Genomic DNA, 27,267 nt, shown 5'->3' with positions numbered 1-27,267 from the left:
CTCTCTCTCTCTCTCTCTGCCTGCCTCTCTGCCTGCTTGTGATTTCTGTATGTCAAATAAATAAATAAAATCTTAAAAAAAAAAAGTCTTTGTTTATGGGGCACCTGGGTGGCTCGTCTGCCTTTGGCTCAGGTCATGATCCCAGGGGCCTGGGATTGAGTCCGTGTTGGGCTCCCTGCTCAGGGGGAAGCCCGCTTCTCCCTCTCCCACTCCCCCTGCTTGTATTCCCTCTCTTGCTGTCTCTCTCTGTCAAATAAATAAATAAAATCTTAAAAAAAAAAAAGTCTTTGTCTACTAAGTCCCGTGTCTGAGCATCTGCAGGGACCGTGTCCCTTTTTTTTTTTTTTAAGGTTTTATTTATTGAGAGAGAGAAAGAACAGAGGGAGAGGGAAAAGCAGCCACCCTGCTGAGTAGGAAGCCTGATGTGGGGCTCAATCCCAGGATCCTGAGATCACAACCTGAGCCAAAGGCAGAGGCTTAACCGACTGAGCCACCCAGGTGCCCGAACCCCAGGACAGTTTCTATTAACTGTTTTTTTCCTGTGTATGGGCTATTGTTTCTTTTTCTTTTTTTAAAGATTTTTATTTATTTATTTGAGAGAGAGAGAGAGCACAAGCAGGGGTGGGGGGAGGGAAAAGGAGGCTCCCCACTGAGCAAAGAGCCCAAGATAGAGCTTAATCAAGGACCCCAGGATCATGACCCGAGCAGAAGGCAGATGCTTAACTGACTGAGCCACCCAGGCGCCCCTACTTTCTTGTTTCTTTGCATTTCTAATGATGTTTTGTCGAAAACTTGACATCTTTTTTTCAGATTTTATTTATTTGATAGAGAGTGCATGCATGCTTACAAGCAGGGAGAGCAGCGGACAGAGGGAGAGGGAGAAGCAGTCTCTCCGTGGAGCAGGGATCCTGATACGGGGCTCAGTACCAGGACCCTGGGATCATGACCTGAGCTGAAGGCATATGCTTAATGGACTGAGCCACCTGGGTGCCCCAAAACGTGACAGTTTAAATAGCATAATTTAGCAATTCTGAAATCATATTGTTCCCTCACTAGGTTTTGTGGCAGTTACTGGTTTTTGTTGTGGTAGTGGTAGCTGTTCAGTGACCTTTCCTGAACTAGTTCTGTAATGTCTGTATTTCTTTGTCCCTTGTGGTCGCTCAAGTCTCTGTGTGGTTAGCTTTGTGATCAGCTAATTGTTGGATATCAGTTTCCTCAATTCCAGGTATTTTGGGGGGGGGTATATTAAATTTATATATAAATTCAGAACAACTGAAATTTTTTTTAAAGATTTTATTTATTTATTTGACAGAGAGAGATCACAGTAGACAGAGAGGCAGGCAGAGAGAGAGAGGGAAGCAGGCTCCCTGCTGAGCAGAGAGCCCGATGCGGGACTCGATCCCAGGACCCTGGGATCATGACCTGAGCCAAAGGCAGTGGCTTAACCCACTGAGCCACCCAGGCGCCCGAGAACAACTGAAATTTTTATGACACTGAGTCATCCTAGTCATCCTGTCCCCCCCAAAATATATATATATGGAGAGAGAGATCAAATCTAGATCAAAAATAAAAAACAACGAGAAAGGATATTTTGAGAGACATTGGGGAAAACTGACTATATATTAGATGATACTGAATTAATATTCTTTTTTTTTAAGATTTTATTTGTTTATTTGACAGAGAGAGATCACAAGTAGGCAGAGGGGCAGGCAGAGAGAGAGGAGGAAGCAGGCTCCCCGCTGAGCTGAGAGCCCGATGCGGGGCTCGATCCCAGGACCCTGAGATCATGACCTGAGCTGAAGGCAGAGGCTTAACCACTGAGCCACCCAGGCGCCCCTGAAGTAATATTCTAATGTGTGATAATATTGTTTTTGTTACTTAGAATGTTCTCATTCATAGGAATGCGTGCTAAAATATTTACGGGTAAGGTGACGTGATACTTATATCATTTAGCAAAAAAGAAAAAAAAAAGACACACATACAAATGGAGGAAGGAAAGTAGAGGGAGAGAAAGATAAGGCAAATGGTAAACCCAGATGAAGTGTTATATTCATACTATTCTTTCAACATATCTGTAGGTTTGAAAATTATCGGAGAGAGGCTCCTGGGTTCTCAGTCTGTTGAGCATCTGACTCTTGGTTTCAGCTCAGGCCAAGACCTCAAGATCATGAAATCGAGCACCACATTGAGCTCTATGCTCAGCAGGGAGTCTGCTTGAAATTCTTTCCCTCCCTCTACTGCCCACCCTAAATAAAAAAATAATTCTTTTTTTAAATTATTAAAGATTGTATTTATTTATTTGACAGAGATCACAAGCAGGCAGAGAGAGAGGAGGAAGCAGGCTCCCCGCTGAGCAGAGAGCCCGATGTGGGGCTCGATCCCAAGATCCTGGGATCATGACCTGAGCCGAAGGCCGAGGCTTAACCCACTGAGCCACCCATGAGCCCCTAAAAAAATAAATCTTAAAAAAAAAAAAAAAAAGAAAATTGTCAGAGAGAAAAGAATGGAATAAACATGAGTCCTTGCTTCAGGGGTATCTCAACGCCTCCTAAACTATTGTTTTTTTCTTTTTCTTTTTAAAAATTTTTAATAGATTTTAGTTATTTAGGGGCACCTGGGTGGCTCAGTGGGTTAAAGCCTCTGCCTTCAGCTTGGGTCATGATCCCAGGGTCCTGGGATCGATCCCCGCATTGGGCTCCCTGCTCAGCAGAGAACCTGCTTCCCCGCCTCTCTCTCTGCCTGCCTCTCTGCCTACTTGTGATCTCTGTCAAATGAATAACTAAAATCTTTAAAAAAGAGATTTTAGTTATTTATTTGAAACAGAGAGAGAAAACATGAACAAGCAGTAGGAGTGGGAGAGGGAGAAACAGACTCCCTACTGAGCAGAGAGCCCGATGTGGGGATTGATCCCAGGACCCTGAAATCATGACCTGAGCCGAAGGCAGACCCTTAACGACTAAGCCACCAGGTGTCCCTCTCTCTATCTTTTTAATGCAGATTCCTGTATCAAGCCTGAGGGACACCGTTCTGGAACTGGCAGTGTTTGATCAACACAGGAGAAAGTTTGATAATTTCAGTTCGCTAATGCTGGAATGGAAATCCTCAAATGAAACACTAGCTCATTTTGAAAATTATAATTCAGTGGAGATGGTAGCAAAGGATGATGGCAGTGGGCAGACTCGGCTACATGGTATTTTGGTGACTTATAAATCCTTTTACATGTCTGCTTAGTGTTTCTGCACTGTTTCCCTTGGGAAATAGTTTATTTCAGATTTCATCATATCTCTCGTTTCATCTTTGATCCTGTATGTTTTAGCAAATGTAAATAAAGATTTCTTGTTGCAAAGTCAGGGTCTAAGATCCAACATTTCTCACAGGAACATAAAATTAATTTTAATCTATTTATTACATATTATTTGCCTAATGTTATAAAAATTGCATTCATTTATTAGAAAATATTTATTAAGTGACTGTTACATGTAGGACTGTGCTAGGCACCTGAAGATGGAATGGTACATGAGATAGTCGTGGCCTCTGCCCTTATATATATGTGTGTGTATGTGTGTGTGTGTGTATAAACATACTTATGTATACACCTCTGCCTTTGTATAAATATTTTTTAAAAGATTTCATTTATTTACTTATTTATTTATTTATTTATTTATTTTAGAGGCGGGTAGGGGCAGAGGGAAAGGAAGAGAGAGAATCTCAAGCAGATTCCCTGCTGAGTGTGGAGCCCAATGCGGGGCTCGATCTTACGACCCTGAGATCAAGACCTGAGCCAAAACCAAGAGCCGATGCTTAACCGACTGAGCCACCTAGGTGCCCCACTCATAGACTTCAGATATTACAAGTGTGTTAGGTGTTTTGAAGGACAAAGATGGGGTGCTGTAAGAGTCATAGCAGAGAACCTAACGTAGTTCAGAACAGAGAAGGCTGCCCAAGAAAATAACATTTACGCTGAGACCTGAGGGGGGGCGGCCAAAAGGGGAGACAGAGTGAGAATAAGGTGAGTGAATTTTACAGAGGGACCGGAGGGACCAGCAGGAGTTCTGAGAGAGCAGCAAGCCCTCACTTGGCATCAGTCCTCCATCCTCTGCTTGTGTCACATTTGCCGTTCACCGAAGCAGTCGCTTGCGCAGACCGACACAAGGTGGATGAGCCCTGCTCAAGGACACGGGTGCAAACAGGCAGGCGTCACCGCAGGCCAGTGACAGGGAAGTCTGCCGCAGAGCGATCCCCAAGTGAAGGAAGAGGTACAGAAGGTAACTTTTAAGTTTCTGGCATGAAGGGTCGGATGGATGGTGTAACCGTTCATGGAATAAGAAACGCTTAGAGGAGGAGTAAGAGTCAGCCTTCTCCACACACACAGGGAGCGCGACCACAGGCCAAGTCTAAGAGCTCCACTAGGGAACGCGGCAGCACGAAACTCGTGTGTAACACTCTGACACCAACAGTGCGGTGCACTTCGTGTGAAACCTGGTAGCAAGGAGGGGCACCTGGCTGGCTCAGTCGGTGGAGCGTGCGACTCTTTTTTTTTTTTTTTTTTAAGATTTTATTTATTTATTTGACAGAGATCGCAAGTAGGCAGAGAGGCAGGCAGAGAGAGAGGAGGAAGCAGGCTCCCGCTGAGCAGGGAGCCCGATGTGGGGCTCGATCCCAGGACCCTGAGATCATGACCTGAGCTGACGCAGAGGCTTTAACCCACTGAGCCACCCAGGCGTCCAGAGCATGCGACTCTTGATCTCAGGTTGTGGGTTCGAGCCTCACATTACCTGCAGAGATTACTTTAAAATCTTTTTAAAAAAGTAGCAAGGAAAGAGATGCTCTTTACTTGCTGTAATAGTCAACCAGCAGATACCATCCGTGCGTCTTCTGTTTTCTGATTTCATCCCTTCCTCTAACTCCATCACTGTGTCCTCATGTCTGTCCCATGTTACCACAGTAGCCTCCTGGCTGACCTCCCTGTGCCTGTGCTGCCCTCTAATCTGTCCTCCACACTACTGTCTAGATTACCTTCCTAAAGCACAGATCCGAACCTCTTTGTTGGAGGCACCTGGCTGGCACATTCAGTTCGGCATCTGACTCTGGGTTTCAGCTCAGGTCTTGATCTCAGGGTCCTGAGATTGAGCCCCGTATCCGGCTCTGAGCTCAGTGGGGTGTCTGCTCCTCTCTCTCTCCCTCTGCCCCGGCCCTACTTTCTCTCCGTGTCGCTCTCAAATTAAATAAATAAATAAATAAATCTTTTCAAAATTTGTTCTGGCTACTGTGGCCTGAAGTCTACGACATGCCAAGCGCCGCACCGAGTGACCCTCATAACAGCCCTGGTACGGTATTACTCCCGTGATGTCAGTGTGTCCCTCCATCATTTGTTGAGTTCTTACTATATTCGAGGTGCAGTTTTAAGCTTTGAGATTACAACAGGAAAGTAGGGGAAGCAGCGAGCTCTCTGACACTGAAGCCTAAGCTGTCAACCACTCACTGTCCTGCCACCGCACTTCTGGGGGGCTCCCCGTGTCTTTCGGGATAAAATTCCTGTGGTCCAGCTTACCATACCAGCCCCCACCTACCTCTCTGGCTCCACCTGCTGCTACTACCCATGTATACTCTACATTTTTCTCACACTCAACAATTTTATTTATTTATTAAAAGGGGTTTTTAAAGGTTTTATTGTTTTAAGTCATCTCTACACCCAATGTGGGGCTTGAACTGATGACCACAAGATCAAGATTGCACACACTTCTGGCTGAGCCAGCAAGGCCCCCCACTCACAACTTGATATCCTTAGCCATGACAAGGCTTCTTGTACCTCTTCCCTTTCACGTGTTTATGTTTTCTTTTCTTGTACCGTCACGGGGCTGAAATTTTCCTCTTGCCCTCTGGAAGTTTTCTGTTCCTCTATATTACTTATCTAAGGAAAGTATTCCTTTTCTGTGCTCTGTACAGAGCAGCACTCTACTGTAGCAGCACTCACACACGGCATGGTAGTGGTTGGTTTCCCTCTCAATCATCATACTAACCCTGCAGGCTTCTTGGAAAGCAAGGATTGTGTTTTCTTCTTCATCTCTGCCTCCTCATTATCTGGCATAGTCCCTGCAGTAGCCCCGCAGGAAATCTGTGTTTGTGGGTGGATGGAGCATCACGTGAGACTCCCAGACTCAGGCACAATCATACTACTATTTGGAAGATAAAACAAGAATGGACTTAAGTGGCAGATTTATGGTAAAGTTTTAAAAAAGAAGGAAAAAAAAGAATAAATAGGTAAAACAGAGTCAGATTACAGAAAGTTTCAGATACTAGTTGGAGTTTGAATGGCTGTATGAGGAATAGTTGTTTACAGTGGCCCAGCTGGGGGCGTCTGGGGGGCTCAGTTGGTAAGTGTCTGCCCATATCCAGCTTCCTGCTCAGCGGGGAGCCTGCTTCTCCCTCTCTCTCTCTCGCTCTTTTTTGTTAAAAGATTTTACTATTTATTTATTTGACAGAGAGAGCACAAGAAGGGGAAGCAGCAGGCAGAGGGTGAGGGAGAAGCAGGATCCCTGCTAAGCAGGGAGCCTCATGTGGAACTTGATCCCAGGACCGTGGGATCATGACCTGAACCGAAGGCAGTCACTTAATGGACTGAGACACCCAGGCGCCCCCTCACTCCAATTTTTAAACTAAAAAATATCTCCATACATGGTTGTCAGTCTGTGTTTGGACCCACAGACCATTAGAGTTGGAAAGAATTTTAGACTTTGCCTAGCCCAAACCCTCATTTAAAAAAGAAACTGATGGGGCACCCGGGTGGCTCAGTGGGTTAAGCCTTTGCCTTTGGCTCTGGTCGTGATCTCCAGGTCCTGGGATCAAGCCCCACATTGGGCTCTCTGCTCAGCGGGGAGCCTGCTTCCCCCCGCCCCCACCTCTGCCTGCCTTTCTGCCTACTTGTGATCTCTCTGTCAAATAAATAAAATCTTTAAAAAAAAATAGCAATCAACACAAAAACTCAGTTTTCTGTTTCTTGTGTTTCCCCACAAAGTATTTTTTTTTCTTCCTGCAGTAGAATATCATTTGGAAAAAAATAGGGCAGAATTTGGTTTTCTGGAGACACTTTTGTAGTCTACATGTACCGTTTCTCACATGTCTCCAGGTCATCAGGTCCTTAAAGTACATCAGTTAAAAGGGACTGTACTCATCGGAGTCAATTTTGTGGGCTACTCAGAGAAGAAAAGTCCAGAGGTAAGAAATAGGAATCACTGAAATGTAAGGCTCTTCATTTCTAACTTTAAAAAAAGAACAAAAATCACTTGCAACTAATGTAAATCTGAGAACTGTGCACCTCTCTGATTCTGTTATCTGTGGCGCATGAAAGAACTCTGGAATCTCCTCTCAGCTGAGGAGTTAAAAGTTTATACTCACCTTTGTGGTGGTTGTGCATTTCTAGAAACTTTCCAACTTGCCCAGATCTGCAGCTGTGGAGTTGCTCCTGGTGGACGATGTGACCATACTGCCTGAGAATGCCACCATCTATAACCACCCTGATGTGAAGGTGAAAGTTGGAGGGTTGAGTCAAATGGGATCGCATGGGAGGGAAGAGTCTGAGGTGACTGAGATGAACAGTATGGCAATAAAAACAAGCTAACTTTTGTGTTGAGAATCCCTGATAAGTTTATGTAACCTATGCGTAATAATTAGGTGCAGCACCCTTGGTAGTAATACTGTGATAATCTTGGTTTGTCTTTGGCCCAAAGAGAATGGAGTGTTGTCTGTCTCATTTTTCCCTAGGAGATATTTAGCCTTGTGGAAGGATCTGGTTATTTTCTGGTCAACAGCAGTGAGCAGGACATTGTCACTGTCACTTATATGGAAGCAGAAAGTTCTATCCAGGTGAGGTCTAGAGATAGTCCCAGGTTGACAGTCTCAGGTCAAAGTTCATCCTTACAAGAATGATTGGAAAAATTCCACTGTGTGTCTCAGACTTGTTACAAAAGTAACATTTGCCTCATTTTTTAACCTTAGTAGATTCTCCAACCCAAAACAAGCTTTTTTTTGTTTTGTTTTCTTCAACTAGCTGGGCAATTTTTTGTTTCTAATTGAACCAAGACAGTGTAGAAGACATCTAATTGTAAGATTTCCATGAAAAGAGGGTTCATTTCTATACATTTCAAAGCAAGAACTGTGGGGACAATTAGTTGTACTGTTGACTTCATAACCTGAGTGTAGGCTGTTTCTAGCCGGGGTGTGACGACGACTCCATATATTAAGCTGTCTTTGTGGTCAACATGCCAAGGGATTTGCTTTTAGTTGACGTTTAGTAATAAAAACAATAGCTTATATTAACATATGTATATATTTCCCTTCCTTCTAAGAGCTCAAAGGAATTTCTCTCTCCTCGGTCATACTGTTTAGGGGGGAGATTGCCGCACTGGGGACAGGGTTTGGAAGGACCTGTTGTACCGGGCGGGATCTGCAGCCCATGACAGAAACAGGTTCTTCTCATGCTTCCTCCCCCACTGGCGGCTTCAGCATATCTTCATGAAATCCCTTCCCTGCTCATAATCAAGAAAGCTGGATATGTACACTGGATTCCGCTTGAATTCAGTCAGCTTAACTCTTGCTCCTTATCATTAGTGTTTGTTAAGGGTGCACCATGTGCGGTGACCTCTCAGTTCCCATCACAGAGGAAGTAAGTTGTTGCATTTTGTGCTTTGAATGAAAATAGCTGCTTTATGTTTGGAGCACGTGTCCTTTCTTACCCAGCTGCCATCTTCTTCCTTCTAGTTAGTTCCGGTACACCCTGGATTTCTCACCTTGGAGGTCTATGATCTGTGCTTGGCTTTCCCGGGTCCAGCAGTGGCCTACCTCAGGGTGTCAGACATACAGGAGCTGGAGCTCGATCTGATTGATAAGGTGAGAGGCATCAGAGAAGCCGGCCTCATTCACGCTCTGTAGCCTCACTCGCAATGGTCTGTGTGGTCTGCGCGTGTGCAGCAGGCCTTTAGTGATGTGAGCAGAAATGCTCCTTAAAGAACAACGTTCCAGCATCACAGGCGACGCGAGTACTGCAGAGCAGATAACGTCGTGCATGTTGAATAGGGTGATTTGATAAAGGGCCGACCGGGAGCATTCAGCGCAAACAAAATAGTCTGTCACCCTGAAAGAGTTAGACTGTCCTTGGTGGATGAAACACTTTCACTAAAATTATTTTTCTCTTTTACTTCCAGGTTGAAATAGGTAAAACGGTGTTAGTGACTGTGAGGGTTCTTGGCTCTTCCGAGCGCCCCTTCCGAGATAAATACTTCAGAAACATGGAGCTCAAACTGCAGTTCGCTTCTGCCGTTGTCGCCCTGACGTGAGTGCCGCCTCGGCGCCTCCTCCTCCCCATGCTGGGCATCAGGGGTCCGCTCTCCCTGCATGACTTCACATCTTCTTTCCTTTCCTGCAGCCTTGCCTTTCAGCCTGCACTGTCCCCCATTTTCAGCCCTCCACAAGGTACCCCTCCACACCCTCAGATGTGTTGTTTCAGGACAAACCCTCGTGTCTTGTGAATATTTCCACTTTATGAAACTCTCCTTGGACGGTGTCATCTGGGGTGCCTCAGCATGGAGGACCTTCGAAACGCTATCTAGAGAGAGAGGCGCTGGTATTCCCCTCTGCAAAAGGGGGACCCAGAACTCCAAGTTGCTTGAGTATTTCCGGTTTTGTTTATGTTTTATGTTTATGTTTATGTTTTTGTTGCCCTTGTTCCTTTGGGGCCTTAGAACAAACACTCAGCCTTCAGGAGCTTCGTGCCATGGCCATGAACTTCGTCTTGACTCTGGAAATTTATTTTCGGGCAGTTCCCTTTAGCTGGAGTTAAAATGAGCAGAAAATGTTACACATCTTAGAAAGAAGCATAACCGGCTACTCTTAAAATAAAATCTTTTTTTTTTAAGGATTTTATTTATTCATTTTGGGAGGGGGTTTGGGGGAGGGAAAAGGACTAGCAGACTCTGTGCAGGGCTCGGCAAGGGGCTCCGTGCCCCGGGGCCAAGACCAGGACCCAAGCCAAAACCGACGGTTGGACGCTCAACTGACAGCTACCCACGTGTCCCAAAACCGAATCTTTGTTACCTACAAACACACATGTCTTGTCTTTCCAGGCTAATGGAGGAACAGGATGAATACTCTGAAAATTATATCCTTCAAGCTGTTTCTGTTGGGCAAACCACACTTGTGGCTATTGCCAGGGACAAGATGGGGAGGAGAGTCACGTCAGCTCCTCGCCAAATTGAGGTAAGGAAATCATCTCATCCACAGTTAGTACCGCATCTTCTTTAGCTTTATTCATCTTTTTCTGTTTAGTTTGCACAAGTTAAAAACTATTTGACTCAGTAAAATGATAGTTGTCTAACTCTTGAAATAATACATAATATGTTTTCGGTTTTTGTTTTTCTGTATAAAAGTAATATACTTCTTGTAGAAAATTTGAAAGCAAAAGAAATAATAAAGATGCAGAGTGAAAAATCACCTATAATTCCACTACTTAGAGGCAACCGTTCATTATTAATAATCCTTCACTTCTTCCCCATGCCTATTTAACATACATGAATCATACGGCTTTTTTTCATCTTAATCCTTTATCAAAAGTATTTTTTTTAAAGATTTTTTATTTATTTATTTGACAGAGAGAGATCACAAGTAGGCAGAGGCAGGCAGAGAGAGAGGAGGAAGCAGGCTTCCTGCTAAGCGGAGAGCCCGATGTGGGGCTCGATCCCAGGACCTGAGATCATGACCTGAGCCGAAGGCAGAGGCTTTAACCCACTGAGCCACCCAGGCGCCCCTCAAAAGTATTTTTTATGTCATTAAAAGCTCATTGTTGACCACGTGTTGGCAATTATTGAAGCTGGGGACTAGGTATCTGTACGTGAGAGTTATTATACTGCTTTCTCTACTTTTATATATGTTGCAAAAAAAGGATAAAAGAAAGATAATTATAAACATAACTTTAATGACCACTTTTAGGGCACCTGGGTGGCTCAGTCGGTTAAGCGTCTGACTTTGGCTCAGGTCATGATCTCAGGATCAAGTCCCACGGGGGTCTCTGCTCAGCGGGGAGTCTGCTTCTCCCTCTCACTCTCCTCTATGCTCTCCATCCACTCTCTCTCTCACACGTAAATAAGTAAAGTGGCTCCGGGGTGTCTCAGTGGTTAAGCCTCTGCCTTCAGCTCAGGTCATGATCTTAGGGTCCTGGGATCAAGCCCCGCATCGGGCTCTCTGCTCAGCAGGAAGCCTGTTTCCCTTCCTCTCTCTCTGCCTGCACGTAACCTCTGTCTGTCAAATAAATAAAATCCTTTAAAAAAAAAAGGAAAATAAATAAAATCTTTTTTAAAATGACCACTTTTATTCCAATAAGTGGACATAAAATTTTTTAAGCATTCTCATTTATTTTTTGCTATTATAAGTAAAATTTATATCTAAAAATAAAGTAAAATACATGTCTGTGTATAGGATTTTTCTCCCTTAGAATAAGCTGCATGATCATTTATTATGAAATTGATTCTAGTCTGTCCCTGTTGTCTTTTTGGTCTTTTCCTTCAAGGTGTTTCCTCCCTTCAGACTTGTTCCAGAGAAAATGACACTGATCCCAGCTAACATGATGCAGGTGATCTCAAAGTCAGGAAATGCGATTTACCCTTTCTTCTCACCCTGCTCTGCCCCACCCTCCACATGTGTGCACGCCCTTCTTCCTACTGGCATCCTCTTGTCTACTCCTGCCAAGTACAGCAGGACCTGATAAAGAAGAAAATTAGTACTTTCACGTCCCCTAATGAACAGGGTATAACCTGCCTCTGGGAACACATAGATCATATGTGGCACTTGTGTTTCTTCTACATATGAGTTGCTGTGGGATATGTCCATTGGGAAGTGGCGGGGAGTAAGGGGTTGAATTGCTTGGACAAAATGTTGGGAAAAGAGATGGGATTTCTCCCCATGTTCCAGGCATTTGCTTGCATGTTTCAATTCTAGGTAATGTCTGAAGGTGGCCCCCAGCCCCAATCTATCATTCACTTCTCTATCAGTAACCAGACTGTGGCTGTTGTGAATAGGCGGGGGCAAGTCACGGGGAAGGTAGTTGGCACAGCTGTGGTCCATGGCACCATCCAGACAGTAAATGAAGATACTGGCAAAGTCATTGTGTTTTCCCAGGTATTGGTTCTTTGCTCTGCTTCCACTTTTCTTTTTTCTTTCTTTCTTTTTTTTTTTTTAAAGATTTTATTTATTTATTTGTCAGAGAGAGAGAGGGAGAGAGAGCGAGCACAGGCAGACAGAATGGCAGGCAGAGGCAGAGGGAGAAGCAGGCTCCCTGACGAGCAAGGAGCCCGATGTGGGACTCGATCCCAGGACGCTGGGATCATGACCTGAGCCGAAGGCAGCTGCTTAACCAACTGAGCCACCCAGGCGTCCCTGCTTCCACTTTTCTATCTGGGAACCAAATTGGGACATGTGGGGTCATGAGGGAGGGTGTCAGTAGCTCAGAAAAACCCTTTGAGTCCCTTACCTGGCGTTCTCTTAACCAAGCATGGGAAGTATATAGTCTTTAGTGAAAACCCCACAGAGTATTGGCATTGGTATAAGACCTAGTCCCTATCTTTAGGAACTGTTTAGGGAACAAAAACAAGCACATCTACTGGCATTTTTTTTGCTGAATGCCCCAGACAACCACAGGCTAGTTAGCGTAAGTGCCCTCTGCCCCGCACAGACTCCCTCTTAGCCTGTGCTTGCTTCTACCCGTGGGGCAGGATGAAGTGCGCGTTGAAGTGGTCCAGCTCAGGGCCGTGAGGGTCCTTGCAGCCACCACTCGACTCATCACAGCGACTGAGGTCAGTAAGGCGGCTCTGTTCTCGGCGCGCTCTGGCAATGCCAGCTGGGCAGGACATACAGCACATACATCTTCTTTTCAGATGCCAGTTTATGTCATGGGAGTGACCAGTACCCAGACCCCTTTCTCCTTCAGCAATGCCAACCCTGGACTCACATTCCATTGGTCCATGAGCAAAAGGGACGTATTGGATCTAGTACCCAGGCATTCAGAGGTATGAATGTATCTCTTTGTTATATCATCTCAGGGACATTGATAGTAAATTCACCTTATTTCATCAAGTTTGAGACTGATTTCACTTTCTAAACTACACAGTATTACTATTTATCTCCTTTTCCCTTTGTTCTCTGAACTCTAGAAACCTATAAATCGTATGAAGAGCTCAATTGGAGTACTCAGATAATTCTATGTAATTTTTAATATACTTTGCTAGAACGAGTTCTCAAAAAAAAAGTTTCCTTTAATATTGTATTTGTGAGCATTTGACTGTGTTCCATGAGCAATAACATGTCACGAATACAAGGTGTGTGCACATGCTTCATGGCCGGGCTTCGCTTCACTGCATGCCACAGATCCTGCAAGTTTTTACAAACGGAAGCTTTGTAGCAACCACAAGTCTATTGGTGCCATTTTTTCTTTTTTAAAGATTTTTATTTATTTGACAGACAGATCACAAGTAGGCAGAGAGAGAGAGAGAGAGAGAGAGAGGAGGAAGCAGGCTCCCTGCTGAGCAGAGAGCCTGATGCGGGGCTCGATCCCAGGACCCTGGGATCATGACCTGAGCCGAAGGCAGAGGCTTCAACCCACTGAGCCACCCAGGCGCCCCAATAAAATATTTTTAATTAAGATATGTACACTGTTTTAGACATAATGCTATTTATTACATACCTAATAGACTAACAGTGTAGTGTAAACATAACTTTTATGTGCACTGGAAAGCCAGAAAACTCATTTTATTTGCTTTATTGCAACATTTGCTTTACTGTGGTGGCCTAGAGCTGAACCTGCAGTAGCTTTGAGGTGAGCCTGTGCTCTGTGATAAATGAAAAGAGCTCTGACATCTTAATGCACACAGCATTGAGCCTTACTGAGAAACCCGGAAAAGATAAGAAGAAGGAAAGAAAAAGGAAGAAAGAAAAAGAAAAAAAGAAAGAAAGAAAAGAAAAGAAGGAAAGGAAGAAAGAAAAAAAAGGGGGGGGTACGTTCCAGACAGCTGACTGAGATCTACTAACGGAAATGGAAAATTTTCTGTAGGGGAGGATTTTGGAAGTTGGGACTTTGTGAGTCAAGAGAGCAAGAAAGGTCTTGAGGGCTCTGGACAGCAAAAGGGCAGGAGAAAGAGGACTTGAAATGAGTGCCCCAAAGGTAGGCAGGTGTCTCCTCCAATACCTGTCTTAATGTTGGCCCTGCCTTCCCCATGGCCTTATCCAGTCTGGGCCACAGTGGTGGGGAAGCAGTAGGGATACATCCACCGGGGTGAGCATAGTCCTGAAATAGCTCTGCCTTCCTTGCCACCACTCTGAACTCCAGGGGTAGATTGTCTCAGTTCTCCCAATTTCAGTTCTATCTAAAGCCATTTTAGAAATGCCTTCCTTCATTTTCATTCTTCTGTCTATGGATTGACTTCAGGATAACATGAGACTCAGGAAACCTGTGTGACTCAGTGGGTTAAGCCTCTGCCTTTGGCTCAGGTCTTGATCCCAGGGTCCTGGGATCAAGCCCCACCATCAGGCTCCCTGCTCAGTGGGGAGCCTGAATCCCCCTCTCTCTCTGCCTGCCTCCCTGCCTACTTGTGATCCCTCTCTCTGTCAAATAAATTTTAAAAACTTAAAAAAAAAAAGACTTAAAAAAAAATAACATGAGACTTTCACAGAGGCTTGCCAGAATTAGTTGAGTGCTATACTTGGAGTTTACTTTAGGGGTGACTGTGTTGCTGGGAATATGAAAAGAAGTAACCACGAAAATAATCCCTGGTACTCTAGTTCTTTTCTACAGATCTATCTAGCATACATTTTCTTTTTTCTTTTTTTTTTTTGTGATTTTGTTTTTAATTATCTTGAGTCTTATCATATAATTTACAAATTTGTGCTGATGATATATCTCCTCTATTTTAACCCTTCTAGCAAGTTAGCAAAAGGACCATTACCAATCTACATATGTGGTATTTCCACAGTTGTGTCTCTGAATAGCTGTTTAGAAGACAATCCTGAATTATAACTTAGTCTGATTTAGTGGATAATTCACAATCCATGTATGCTGCTATATCCTCTCACACTGAATTTTAAAAGCATCTGACCTTAGATCTATCAAATGAGAAGTGTTAAATACTCTTTATTTAATATTATACATAAACCACACTAAAATGCCTTTCATTAAGCAAAAGGCAACATTTTAGATGCAGGAAATTTTAATTAAATTGGATAGTTAAGAAAAAAAAAAGTGGACACTGCCAGCTTATCTTCAACCCTTGCCTTTAACAGGCTAATGAACACAACCTGAAACACAGCTCAGTCTTGCTGGTTCTGAGACAGTGAAGGGATTTCCTCAGTATTTAAATATATTAATATAACCAGTTATATAAATCTAAATATAAAACCAATCTCCTATAAGTTTAAAGATGGCATTTACCACCTCTGTGAAAAGCTGAACATTACTAATCAATTCCGATCATATTTTTTTTTTTTTTTTTTAAAGATTTTATTTATTTATTTGACAGAGAGAAATCACAAGTAGGCAGAGAGGCAGGCAGAGAGAGAGGAGGAAGCAGGCTCCCTGCTGAGCAGAAAGCCCGATGTGGGGCTTGAACCCAGGACCTGGGATCATGACCTGAGCTGAAGGCAGCGGCTTAACCCACTGAGCCACCCAGGCGCCCCCTCCGATCATATTTTTAAAAGGGGAAAACTGACAGCACTTGCTGAACCAGAATTACTATCAAAGTTCAAAAAGCTGATCATATTCATTTAACCACAAGCCAACCTTATTTAAATCAGGACTGTCCAAAAGAAATATTCTATCAGCCATTCATGATCTGAATTCTGGTGTATGAGATCAATTGAACACATAAAGTCATGAAACATTTTTGTTTTGCAATAAATAAGGCAATGGCCAACTATTACTCCTTAGTAGCTTTTTTGAGATAAGCTATCAAGTCTGCTCTTTCCTCTGTCTTCTTAATGCCAGCGAAGATCATTTTTGTCCCAGGGATGTACTTCTTGGGATTCTCCAAATACTCCATCAGTGTCTCCTCTCCCCAGGTGATGCCTTTATTCTTGTTGGCATCGGTGTAAGAAAATCCAGGGGCCTGACCTGTCTTTCGGCCAAATAAACCATGCAGATTTGGCCCAGTCTTGTGCTTGCCTCCCTTTTCCACGGTATGGCACTGGGCACACTTCTGAACAAAAATCTTCTTGCCCTTCTCAACATCACCCATTTTTAAATCGCCCGCTATGGCCTCCGCGCCGCGCGCTCACCGCTCTTTCCCGCGCGCGAAACGAAGGTGTCCGCTCGCAAGCCGGACGTCCCGCTCTCTCTCTCTCTTTTTTTTTTAAGATTTTATTTATTTATCTGACAGACATCACAAGTAGGCAGAGATGCAGGCAAAGAGAGAGTGGAAGAGAAGCAGGCTCCCCACTGAGCAGAGAGCCCGATGTGGCGCTCGATCCCGGGACGCTGGGATCATGACCTGAGCGGAAGGGAGAGGCCTTAACCGACTGAGCCACCCAGGCGCCCCCAGCATACATTTTCTTTATTGTTACAAGACCGGGGGAAGAGCAGACTGATTTTATTTTTTTTCAGATTTTATTTATTTGACAGGCAGAGATCACAAGCAGGCAGAGAGGCAGACAGAGAGGAGGAAGCAGGCTCCCCGCTGAGCAGAGAGTCTGACACGGGGCTCGATCCCAGGACCCTGGGCTTATGACCTGAGTGGAAGGCAGAGGCTTTAACCCACTGAGCCACCCAGGCGCCCCGAGCACAGTGATTATTAATGAATATTTCTTTTTTTTTTTTTTTTTTTTTTAAGATTTTATTTATTTATTTGACAGAGAGAGATCACAAGTAGATGGAGAGGCAGGCAGAGAGAGAGAGAGAGGGAAGCAGGCTCCCCGCCAAGCAGAGAGCCCGATGCGGGACTCAATCTCAGGACCCTGAGATCATGACCTGAGCCGAAGGCAGCGGCTTAACCCACTGAGCCACCCAGGTGCCCCTTAATGAATATTTCTTAATCCATTCCTGACTGTTTTCCAGGTTTTTCTACAGCTCCCAGTAGAAAATAACTTCGCCATGGTTGTCCACACAAAAGCAGCTGGTCGGACCAGTATCAAAGTCACTGTCCGCTGTATGAACAGTTCCTCTGGGCAGCTTGAGGGGAATTTATTAGAATTGTCTGATGAAGTTCAGATTCTGGTAAGGTCCCAAACCTAAATTTTGTTTTTACATATCAAGGAGAAGAAAGTTATATTCTCTTATCATCCATGTGGAGCTTGGTCATGATAGAGGTAGAGAAAGTGCTAGAGGGAGCCCTAGAACAGGCTCATAGTTTCTAGAGCTTTGTCATTCTTCCTAATTGCATCTATATAAGTACTGATATTAGAAACTGTAAGAACATGCACTCCCCTTACCTCCCCACACAATAAACACAGGATACGAAAGCAGAATAATTAAAGAGGGACTCATTTCCGAGCTGCTCTGCCTAACACAGATATTGTGATACCATCCACTTAGGGTATCTAACCCTAACTTCCAGGAGGGTGAAGAGCATGGATGGATGGTTTCTACAGGTGTTCTCAGGCTGAAAGCTAACTGGCCCTATTGTTTTTAGTGTTCAAAAGAAAAGTGATCATCTGTGGAAAGCGAATAAGTTTCTCTGCCTCTGAATTTAGGACTGATTTTTTTTTCTTTTTCTATTCTCCTTTATTTTGGTTTTGTTTCTCTGATTCAGTGAGGGGCAGAGGAAAGTAGAAAGTACCAGGAAGTAGAAAACCTGAATAATGTTCCTTCCTAATTTATTATTGTAGGTTTTAGTTCTCAAATCTCTTTTCAGGTAGCCAGAGCTAAAGTTAGAAATTTCAAAATTATTTTATACCTAATATCTAAGTGATACAGAGGATGTGGTCAGTCAGTGTGGCTTCATCAGGAGCGGGGCTGATATTAGATTTGTGTTCTAGAACACCGAGGCATGTTTTAAATGTCGGGCTCATATGAAAAAGAGTGTTGTGGGCCCTCAGGCCAAGCTAAAGTGATGTAGATGTTGATTTGTAGTTGATACGTGAGCAAAGGTTATAGTTTTGTCTTTTCCAGAAATGAGGAAGACATTATTTTCTCACTTTAGGTGTTTGAGAAACTCCAACTGTTCTTTCCGGAGTGCCAGCCTGAGCAAATTCTGATGCCCATGAATTCCCAGCTCAGACTCCACACCAACAGGTGAGGAATTAGGGAAGGGCAGGCCAGGTTCCAACCTTACCGTTAGGAACATGGAAAGAACTCTTGCCTTCTAGGTGATTTTTCTAATCCATAAATAAGATTTTTTAGCTGAAGTGAAATTCATGTTACATAAAATTAACCATTTAAAAAAAATTTTTTAAGACTTTAGAGAGGTGGGGCGCCTGTAAATAAATAAATAAAATCTTAAAAAAAAAAAAAAAGATTTTAGGGGCGCCTGGGTGGCTCAGTGGGTTAAGCCTCTGCCTTCCACTCAGGTCATGATATCAGGGTTCTGGGATCGAGTCCCGCATCGGGCTCTCTGCTCAGCAGGGAGCCTGCTTCCCTCTCTCTCTGCCTGCCTCTCTGCCTACTTGTGATCTCTCTCTCTCTGTCAAATAAATAAAATCTTTAAAAAAAAAAAAAAGATTTTTAGAATGAGAGAGCACAGCACGGGGAGGGGCAGCAGGCAGAGGGAGAAGCAGGATCCCCACTGACCAAGGAGCCCGATGTGGGACTCAATCCCAGGACCCAGGAATCATGACCTGAGCCGAATACTTAACCAACTGAGCCACCCAGGCACCCCCAAATTAACCATTTTATTTATTTTTTAAAGATTTTATTTATTTATTTGACAAAGAGATAGAGCACAAGTAGGCAGAGAGGCAGGCAGAGGGAGAGAGAGAGAAACAGGCTCTCCTCTGAGCAGGGAGCCCAACATGGGGCTCGATTCCAGGACCCCAAGACCATGACCTGAGCCAAAGGCAGACGGCTAATAACTGAGCCACCCAGGCGCCCCAGATTAACCACTTTAAAGTGGACGATTTCGTGGCATTTAGTGCATCACAGTATTGCGCAACCCTCACCTCTGTCTAGTTCCAGGACATTTTCATCACCACCAAAGGAGACCCTACCCATCAGCAGTCACGCTAACCTATTTATTTGAGAGACAGAGAGGGAGCGAGAGCAAGCATGAGTACGGGGAGGGGCAGAGGGAGAGGGAGAAGCAGACTCCCTGCTAAGTATGCAGCCTGACATGGGGCTCGATCCCAGAACCCTGAGATCATGACCTGAGCCACCCAGGCGCCCCTATTTCATTCCTTTTAATGACTAAATCATATTCTGCGGTATGGCTACAACATACTTAGTTTATCCATTCATCTGTTGTTGGACATTTGGGTTGTTTTTACCTTTGACTCTTGTGAATATTACGCTACTATGAATAATCACACAGAACTATTTATTTTAATATCTGTCTCAATCCTTTTAGCTGAATTTTAAATTTATTTTTATTTTATTTTATTTTTTTTAAAGATTTTATTTATTTATTTGACAGAGAGAGATCACAAGTAGACAGAGAGGCAGGCAGAGAGAGAGAGAGAGAGAGAGAGGGAAGCAGGCTCCCTGCCGAGCAGAGAGCCCGATGCGGGACTCGATCCCAGGACCCTGAGATCATGACCTGAGCCGAAGGCAGCGGCTCAACCCACTGAGCCACCCAGGCGCCCTTAAATTTATTTTTATTATTTTTTTAAAGATTTTATTTATTTGAGAGAGAGAGCAGGGAGAGAGAGCACGAGTGAGGGTGGAGGGGCAGAGGGAGGAGATACAAACTCCCCACTGAGCAGAGAGCCCGATGTGGGGCTCAATCCCAGGACCCCTGGGATCATGACCTGAACGGAAGGCAGATGCTTAACTGACTGAGCCACCCAGGAGCCTCTAGCTGAATGATTTTTAATGATAAATATGTAGTAGGATATGATTTTTAGAGAGATAGGCATAATCTGAACGCAGACTTTTACTTGAGGAACAAATAAGCATATAACATGGAGAACGGCAAGTGGCTTCCTCAGAGTACAGTTTCTAACAGTAACCCCGTCGGTCTCCTTTCTTTCTGGTCAGAGCCCCCGAGATGCCACCTGTTCCATTTGTTCCCTAGGGAAGGGGCCGCCTTTGTGAGTTCCCGTGTTCTCAAGTGTTTCCCTAATTCATCTGTCATCGAGGAGGACGGTGAAGGGCTCCTGAAAGCTGGTTCCATTGCAGGTACTGCTGTGTTGGAAGTCACGTCTGTAGAACCTTTTGGAGTCAACCAGACAACCATAACTGGAGTCCAGGTGAGTTCAGGGACTTGCTCAAGAAAAAATAAAAGGAATACCATGGCCTGAAGGGGCAGATTTCCTGATTTCAGAACTAGGAACTTCCCTGGGAGTCAGAACGAGCTGTAAGATAGAAGACAGTCTTGACATGGATATAAGCCATCAAATTAAAAGTGGCCTTTAGAGCCCTTGTTATAAGAGGGATCAGCCTCAAATTGGTGCACTTCTGAGCAGTGTGGACAAAAGGGTGTGGGGAAAGGTAGAACTATTGCTACCAAAATTAGGCTTTGTTACTAGAATTTAAAAATTTAGTCTAACATAGAGGGCCTGGGTGGCACATTCAGTTAAGCATCCAACTCTTGGTTTTGGCTCAGGTCATGCTCTCAGGGTTGTTAAGATCGAACCCTGTGTCAGGCTCCATGCTGGGGATGGAGTTTGCTTGAGATTCTCGCTCTCCATGGGTTGCCTGGGTGGCTCAGTTGGTTAAGCCTCTGCCATCGGCTCAGGTCATGATCCCAGGGTCCTGGGATTGAGCCCCACATCGGGCTCTCTGCTCAGTGGGGAGCCTGCTTCTCCCTCTCATTCTCTCTCTGTGCTCTCTCTCTCTCTCAAATAAATAAATAAAAATTTAAAAAAGATTTTATTTATTTTACAGTGAGAGAGGGAACACAAGCAGGGGGAGTGGGAGAGAGAGAAGCAGGCCTCCTGCCAAGCAGGGAGCCTGATGTGGGTGGGGCTTGATCCCAGGACTCTGGGATCATGACCTGAGCCAAAGGCAGAGGCTTAATGACGGAGCCACCCAGGTGCCCCAATAAATAAAATCTTAAAAAAAAAAAGTATTCTCTCTTCCCTTCTGCCCCTCCCCCTGCTTGTCCGTGTGCACTTTCTTTCTCAAGTAAATAAAATCTTAAAAAGAAAGTTCCAACTTCTCTCCACATTCTCTCAGCTTTAATAATTAAGGGGCCATTTCCTGTACTGTTGTATTTCTTATTCAACTCTGACTTAAGTCATCCCTTATGAGGAGCTGTTTCCTATGAAAGAAGAACCCTGATTTACTGTGGCCTGTGAACTTCAGAATCTCTCGCAGCTCCTCCCCAGTGGCCCTGCTCCCACAGGTGGCGCCAGTGACATACCTGCGGATGAGCAGCCGACCCAAGCTGTACGCCGCCCGTGGGAGGGCTCTGCCGGCATTTCCTGTGGGCATGTCTCTCACCTTTGTTGTCCAGTTCTATAACAGCATTGGAGAGAAATTCCACACACACAACACCCAGCTTCATCTGGCTCTGAACAGGTGCGGAGTCAAAGGAATAATATCCTTGTTGGGGGAGAAACTGTGCAGATAGGCTAGGGTTATCCAGTAAATTCTCATGTTCTCAACTCGGAACCTGATATTTATTTCTTTCATTAGGATGGGAAACACCAGATGGTGCTGGTTGTTTAATGAAGAAGTATTTCAGGGTGTTTTCTATCTGTCAAGCCCTAGTTCACAGGAAGCCTCCATAGGGAGCTGGTAGGAGTATTATCAAAAAGCTGTACTGGGTGCCTGGGTGGCTCAGTTGGTTAAGCATCCAACTCTTGATCTCAGCTCAGGTCTTGATCTCAGGGCTGTGTGTTCAAGCCATGCTGGGCGTGGAGCCTACCTTAAAAAAAAAAAAAAACAAAACTTTACTGGAAAACAAATTTTTAATTAAAAAAAAAAAGGGCTTACTGGGTACTCTGTATATAATAGACCTGACCCTTGGCCACTCATTTCTTGCCCTCCACCGTAGAATTCCTTCTGAACCTTTGAGATGTTGAATAGAAAATGCTGTGATGAGCTCTGCCCCCAGAACTGTGTCCTAACAGTGATCTTTCAGAGATGACCTGCTACTTTCTTATCTCCTTTCAGAGATGACCTGCTACTTATTGGGCCAGGGAATAGGAACTATACTTATGTGGCCCAGGCAGTGAACACAGGAGTGACGCTTGTGGGAATCTGGGACCGGAGACACCCAGGTGTGGCGGATTACATCCCAGTTGCTGTGGAGCACGCCATCATGCCAGACACCCAGCTCACCTTTGTTGGAGACATCATCTGCTTCAGGACACACCTCCTCAACCACAATGGTCTGCATACCTTCCCTTTCTTAACTTCACAGCTGACAGGATGAGAAAGCAACTCATCCCTTAGATAATTCTTTCAAAATGATTTAAAATCTGAGGGCCTAGGATCACCTGGATGGCTCAGTCAGTAGAGTGCGCAACTGTTGATCTTGGAGCTTTGGTTTAAGCCCCATGTTGGGTGCAGAGATTATTTTTAAAAAAATAATAAAATAGGGACGCGTGGGTGACTCAGTTGGTTGGGCGGCTGCCTTCGGCTTGGATCATGATCCCAGCATCCTGGGATCGAGTCCCTCAGAGGTGAGTCTGCTTCTCCCTCTGCCTCTGCCTGCCATTCTGTCTGCCTGTGCTCACTCTCTCTGACAAATAAATAAATAAAATCTTAAAAAAAAAATAAAATAAAAAAATATTTTTTTTTAAAAAAGATCTGTTTATTTGAGAGAGAGAGAGAGAGGTGGGGGGAGGGGCAGCTGGAGAGGGAGAGAATCAAATTGCGATTCCCCACAAGCCTGGAGCCTAAGGGTGGGGCTTGATCCCACAACTCTTGAGATTATGACCTGAGCCAAAATCAAGAATTGGATGTTTGATCAACTGAACATTCAGGTGCCCCCAAAACTAAAATCTTAAAGAAAAAATCTTGAGGGTCTCTCTAGGCATATTGGTCATGCACCTCCTGGCCGCATAGCTCCCTGTATTATTACGCAGGTGGTGTGGGTTCCTTGTCTTCTGCCCCATTCCCAGCTTCTGAAGGAGGGGAGTTGGTAAGTTGAAGAATGTAAAGGATAAGCTAAAGTGAAGGAAAATGCAGTAAGGCTTTAGTTCTAGGAACTAATTGTGAGTACACTGCTTTGTGAGAGACATTTGAAGGCCTAACTCTTAAATACATCATCAGCATAGTAAGGTTTGGCCTTGTACTGGGCTAGACTATACTCTCGATCAACAAAGCATTTCTGCCCTAAAAAGTGCTATTGAGTGCAAGAACATCAGTCTTTGGTTAATAAATGAGTATCGGTTCTCTGGGTTTACTGAGAGCGTATTCCAAAGCTATGTGCCCTGCCTGGGTATGTGTGTCCCAATCCTCCATCCGAGTAGGACTAGTGGGCGCGTTGTATGGCTCTGTGACCTCTTCTGGGAACTGCGGATCCATGTGGGTACAGTGATGTGATGTGAGGCCAGAGTCTGTATATTCAGCTTGACTGAGAGGGAGTCCACTCAGCTCAGGTCAGATCCCCCAATCCTATAAGGACCGATTTGCAAGCAACCACCACGAACATGGAACCCAGGGCCATTGAGCTAGCCCCGCTTTAGGGCTGACAGAGTTACGATCTTATCATTGTTACTCTCTTGTCAGTGAAAGACTCTTTTGCTAGATTTTGTTAGGACTGTCCTATCTTTCATTCTGGAATACTCTGACTTTCTAAATCTTTACCACTTTGAATGGGAAGCAAAAGGACCAATACCAGGATCAGTAATCGAACGCCATCTCCAGGTAGCATTTTTCTGCCACTTTGAGACTGAAGCCAAAGCAAACAAACCTTCTTTCTTGCCAGCTGTCTCCTTGCAGTCTTCTGCTGATGCCTATCAGTAGCTGAAAGAGAGTTATTCCTGTGTGTAAAAGAATTTTTCCTATTTCCTAAGAACAGTTAGATCCTCCAACTAAGTAGCTCCTTCTGTGATTCTGAGGTAATCCTTGTTTTATATTGTGGGTATGATGGTATATGAAGGGGAACCTGAAAATAAAGTTATCTTCAAAGCTGAATGTTCCTCCTAGGATGAGATACCTGTGTGCTTGAATGGTCTACTGATACAGAGTCTGAATAAGGTCAGAGTGACCTTCCATTTAGATCAGAGGTTGCAACCAAGTGCTTTCTCTTGTCTTTTCCTAGGTGAACCTGGGATATGGATGATTTCTGCTGATAACATTCTACAAACAGACCCTGCCACTGGAGTGGGAGTGGCCAGGAGTCCAGGAATAGCAACAGTCTTTCATGACATCCCAGGAGTGGTAAAAACGTATCGAGAGGTAACCCTGACAAGGCCAGGGTGACTATTTCCATATTTGGGGATATGCATGTAGAATACACATCTGAGGAAAAGATATATACTGACATGTCAGATAGAAAGCCAGCCAGAAAACTTTGGAATACAAAGCTAAACGTGATTAGGAGGCGCCTGGGTAGCTCAGTTGTTAAGCGTTTGCCTTTGGCTCTGGTCATGATCACAGGGTCCTGGGATCGAGCCCCGCATCGGGCTCCTGCTCAATGGGAAGCCTGCTTCTCCCTCTCCCACTCCCCCTGCTTGTGTTCCCTCTCTGTGTGCCTCTCTCTGTCAAAAAAATAAATAATATCTTTAAAAAAAATTTTTAAAAAGAAATAAATAGTGATTAGGATTCTTAACCAGAATAAATAGATAGATAGATAGATAGATAGATAGATAAGGGGCGCCTGGGTGGCTCAGTTGGTTGGGTGTCTGCCTTCAGCTCGGGTCATGATGTCAGGGTCCTAGGCTTGAGTCCCACATCGGGCTTCCTGCTCAGCAAGGAGCCTGCTTCTCTCTCTCCCTCTGCTCCTCCCCCTGCTCACTCTCTCTCAAAAACAAACAAAAAAGTTTCAGAAGAATGACTAGTGTGGTTTATACTTTAAAATATCACTGTGGTGGAGTGCCTGGATGGCTCAGTCAGTTCAGCTCAGGTCATATCTCAGGGTTTGAGATTGAGCCCCACACTGGGCTCTGTGCTCAGTAGGGAGTCTGCTTGAGATTCTCCCTCTCCCTCTGGCCCTTCCCCCGCAAATAAGTAAATTTTTTAGGGGCGCCTGGGTGGCTCAGTGGGTTAGGCCTCTGCCTTCGGCTCGGGTCATGATCTCAGGGTCCTGGGATCGAGCCCCGCGTCGGGCTCTCTGCTCAGCAGGGAGCCTGCTTCTCCCTCTCTCTCTGCCTGCCTCTCTGCCTGCTCGTGGTCTCTCTCTCCGTCAAATAAATGAATAAAATCTTTAAAAAAATTTTTTTAATATTTTGATTATGTATTAGAGGATATTCATATGCATGTATATTGTCCAGCTGCACAGGATCTTTTTTTTTTTTCAAGATTTTATTTATTTATTTGACAGAGATCATAAGTAGGCAGAGAGGCAGGCAGAGAGAGAGGAGGAAGCACACTTCCTGCTGAGCAGATCCTGATGGGGAACTCAATCCCAGGACCCTGGGATTGTGACCTGAGCTGAAGGCAGACGCATAACTGACTGAGCCACCCAGGCGTCCCAATAAATCTTTAAAACAACAACACCAGGGGCACCGGGGTGGCTCAGTCAGCTGGGTATCTGCCTTTGGCTCAGGTCATGATTTTAGGGTCCTGGGATTGAGGCCCTGCATTGTGTTTCTTGCTCAGCAGGGAGTCTACTTTTCTCTTTCCCTCTGCCCTGGGTCATGCTCTCTCTCTCTCAAATAAGCAGAATCTTTATTAATAAATAAATAAATAAATAAATAAATAAATAAATAAATAAAACAGTGCCAACTCCTCCCCCCAAAACAAGGTGGTGTGTGATATATATATATATATCTCACTGTAGCTACTGGTTGGTACTAGAAAGTAGGGGCAAGGGTTGAAGAGTTGGGAAGCTACACTTGCAATGATCCAGGTAAGATAGGATGGTGCACTGGGTTACCAGTCTGGTAACAGAGGAGGTCATGAGAAGTTGGTCAGATTCTAGTGTACTTTATAGGTAGAGCCGGTAGAATTTCCTAGCACATTATATGTAATCTGATGATGTAATGTAATCAGATGATACATAATTGACTTCAAGTTTTAAAAAAAATGACTTCAGGTTTTTGACTCAATAACTAAAAGGACAGAATTTCCATCACTTGAGGGGAACCTCAGTGATGCAAGAGGTTAAGCGTCCAACTCTGGATTTCAGCTCAGGTCATGATCTCAGAGTTCTGAGATTGAGCCCTGCATCTGGCTCTGCGCTCATGGAGTCTGCTTGTCTCTATCCTTCTGCTCCTCCCCCCCACTTATGTTTGTGTGCTCTCTCTCTTTCAAATAAATAATAAATAGAATCTGAAAAAAAAGAAAAGCTACACAGCTGAATGCTTAGCTGCTGAATGTGGTTCCCAGGGAAGGGGCCTGGGGTGCATGCTTTCTGCAAAACACATGCTGAATGCTACTTTCCCTTTTTTTACCTTTTTTTGTAAAAGCAAAAATCGTCTTTGGATTTATTTTTCTTAGGGAAACCATTTACTAATGTCTTTCTTAAAAGTGATGGGGCTTAATGCAAATTTTTGAGAAGTCAAGGGATCCCTGTATTTCAAGGAGGGAGCGAGGGATCAGCCATGTCAAATGTTATCGATAGGCCAGGTAGCCTGAAGACAGAAATGACAGATGGGTTCGCAGTACAGAGTGGTTACTTGAAGGAGTGGCTTCAGTGCAGTGACGGGAGCGTTAGTCTAGAGAATTGAGAGGACGTGTGGATTTGGGGCATAAGCTCTGTGAGGAACTGGAGTCAAATTTTTGTTTGGTTGATCATTTTTTGAGATGGGAGAAAAAATGATTTAGGAGTGTTTAGTAGAGAAGGTAAAATGTTATGCAGGAGCAGGGAGAGTTGCTGAAGCAACAACCTTTAGTAGGTGAGATGGTCGAACAAGTGAAGGGTTGGCTTGATGAAGCCTTTTCTCTTTCCCCTTACATGTTGGGTCTCCCTCCTCGGTGCCCAGAGGACTTGTTTGTTCCTCTTTTCATTACTCAAATATAACAGCTGTCATTTGTTGAACATCTACTATGGGCTTGGCATTTTGCATCTGTTTTTTTAAATTTTGATTTTA

General features: G+C 44.4%; 1 protein-coding gene and 1 pseudogene across 8 annotated transcripts in view; one reads left to right on the top strand and one right to left on the bottom strand.

Moving 5' to 3' along the window:
* Positions 1–27,267, top strand: part of LOC111138966 (nucleoporin 210 like) — an 89,916-nt gene that overhangs the window by 48,853 nt on the left and 13,796 nt on the right. For 4 of the 7 annotated variants that reach the window (XM_022491009.1, XM_022491008.1, XM_022491015.1 and 1 more), the window contains 17 exons: positions 2,998–3,190; positions 7,127–7,215; positions 7,421–7,525; positions 7,762–7,863; positions 8,758–8,886; positions 9,201–9,328; positions 10,119–10,251; positions 11,558–11,620; positions 11,986–12,165; positions 12,759–12,839; positions 12,921–13,052; positions 17,084–17,242; positions 18,168–18,259; positions 20,193–20,367; positions 21,465–21,640; positions 22,238–22,455; positions 24,336–24,472. In XM_022491009.1, coding sequence (XP_022346717.1) covers positions 2,998–3,190; positions 7,127–7,215; positions 7,421–7,525; positions 7,762–7,863; positions 8,758–8,886; positions 9,201–9,328; positions 10,119–10,251; positions 11,558–11,620; positions 11,986–12,165; positions 12,759–12,839; positions 12,921–13,052; positions 17,084–17,242; positions 18,168–18,259; positions 20,193–20,367; positions 21,465–21,640; positions 22,238–22,455; positions 24,336–24,472 — 2,292 coding nt within the window. Of the gene's footprint in view, positions 1–2,997; positions 3,191–7,126; positions 7,216–7,420; positions 7,526–7,761; positions 7,864–8,757; positions 8,887–9,200; positions 9,329–10,118; positions 10,252–11,557; positions 11,621–11,985; positions 12,166–12,758; positions 13,053–17,083; positions 17,243–18,167; positions 18,260–20,192; positions 20,368–21,464; positions 21,641–22,237; positions 22,456–24,335; positions 24,473–27,267 lie in introns of all 7 variants that reach the window. The other 3 variants (XM_022491011.1, XM_022491010.1, XM_022491012.1) reach the window with 3 other exon arrangements.
* On the bottom strand, positions 15,719–16,303 carry LOC111138970 (annotated as a pseudogene). The gene has a single exon (XR_002640064.1). The product of XR_002640064.1 is annotated as a cytochrome c pseudogene (transcript).

Source organism: Enhydra lutris, unplaced genomic scaffold (genome assembly GCF_002288905.1).
Source record: "Enhydra lutris kenyoni isolate GAN:26980312 unplaced genomic scaffold, ASM228890v2 scaffoldscaffold94, whole genome shotgun sequence".
NCBI classification, from domain to species: domain Eukaryota; kingdom Metazoa; phylum Chordata; class Mammalia; order Carnivora; family Mustelidae; genus Enhydra; species Enhydra lutris.
Note: the sequence above shows the minus strand (reverse complement) of the source record. Positions and strands in the feature narration are given on the sequence as shown.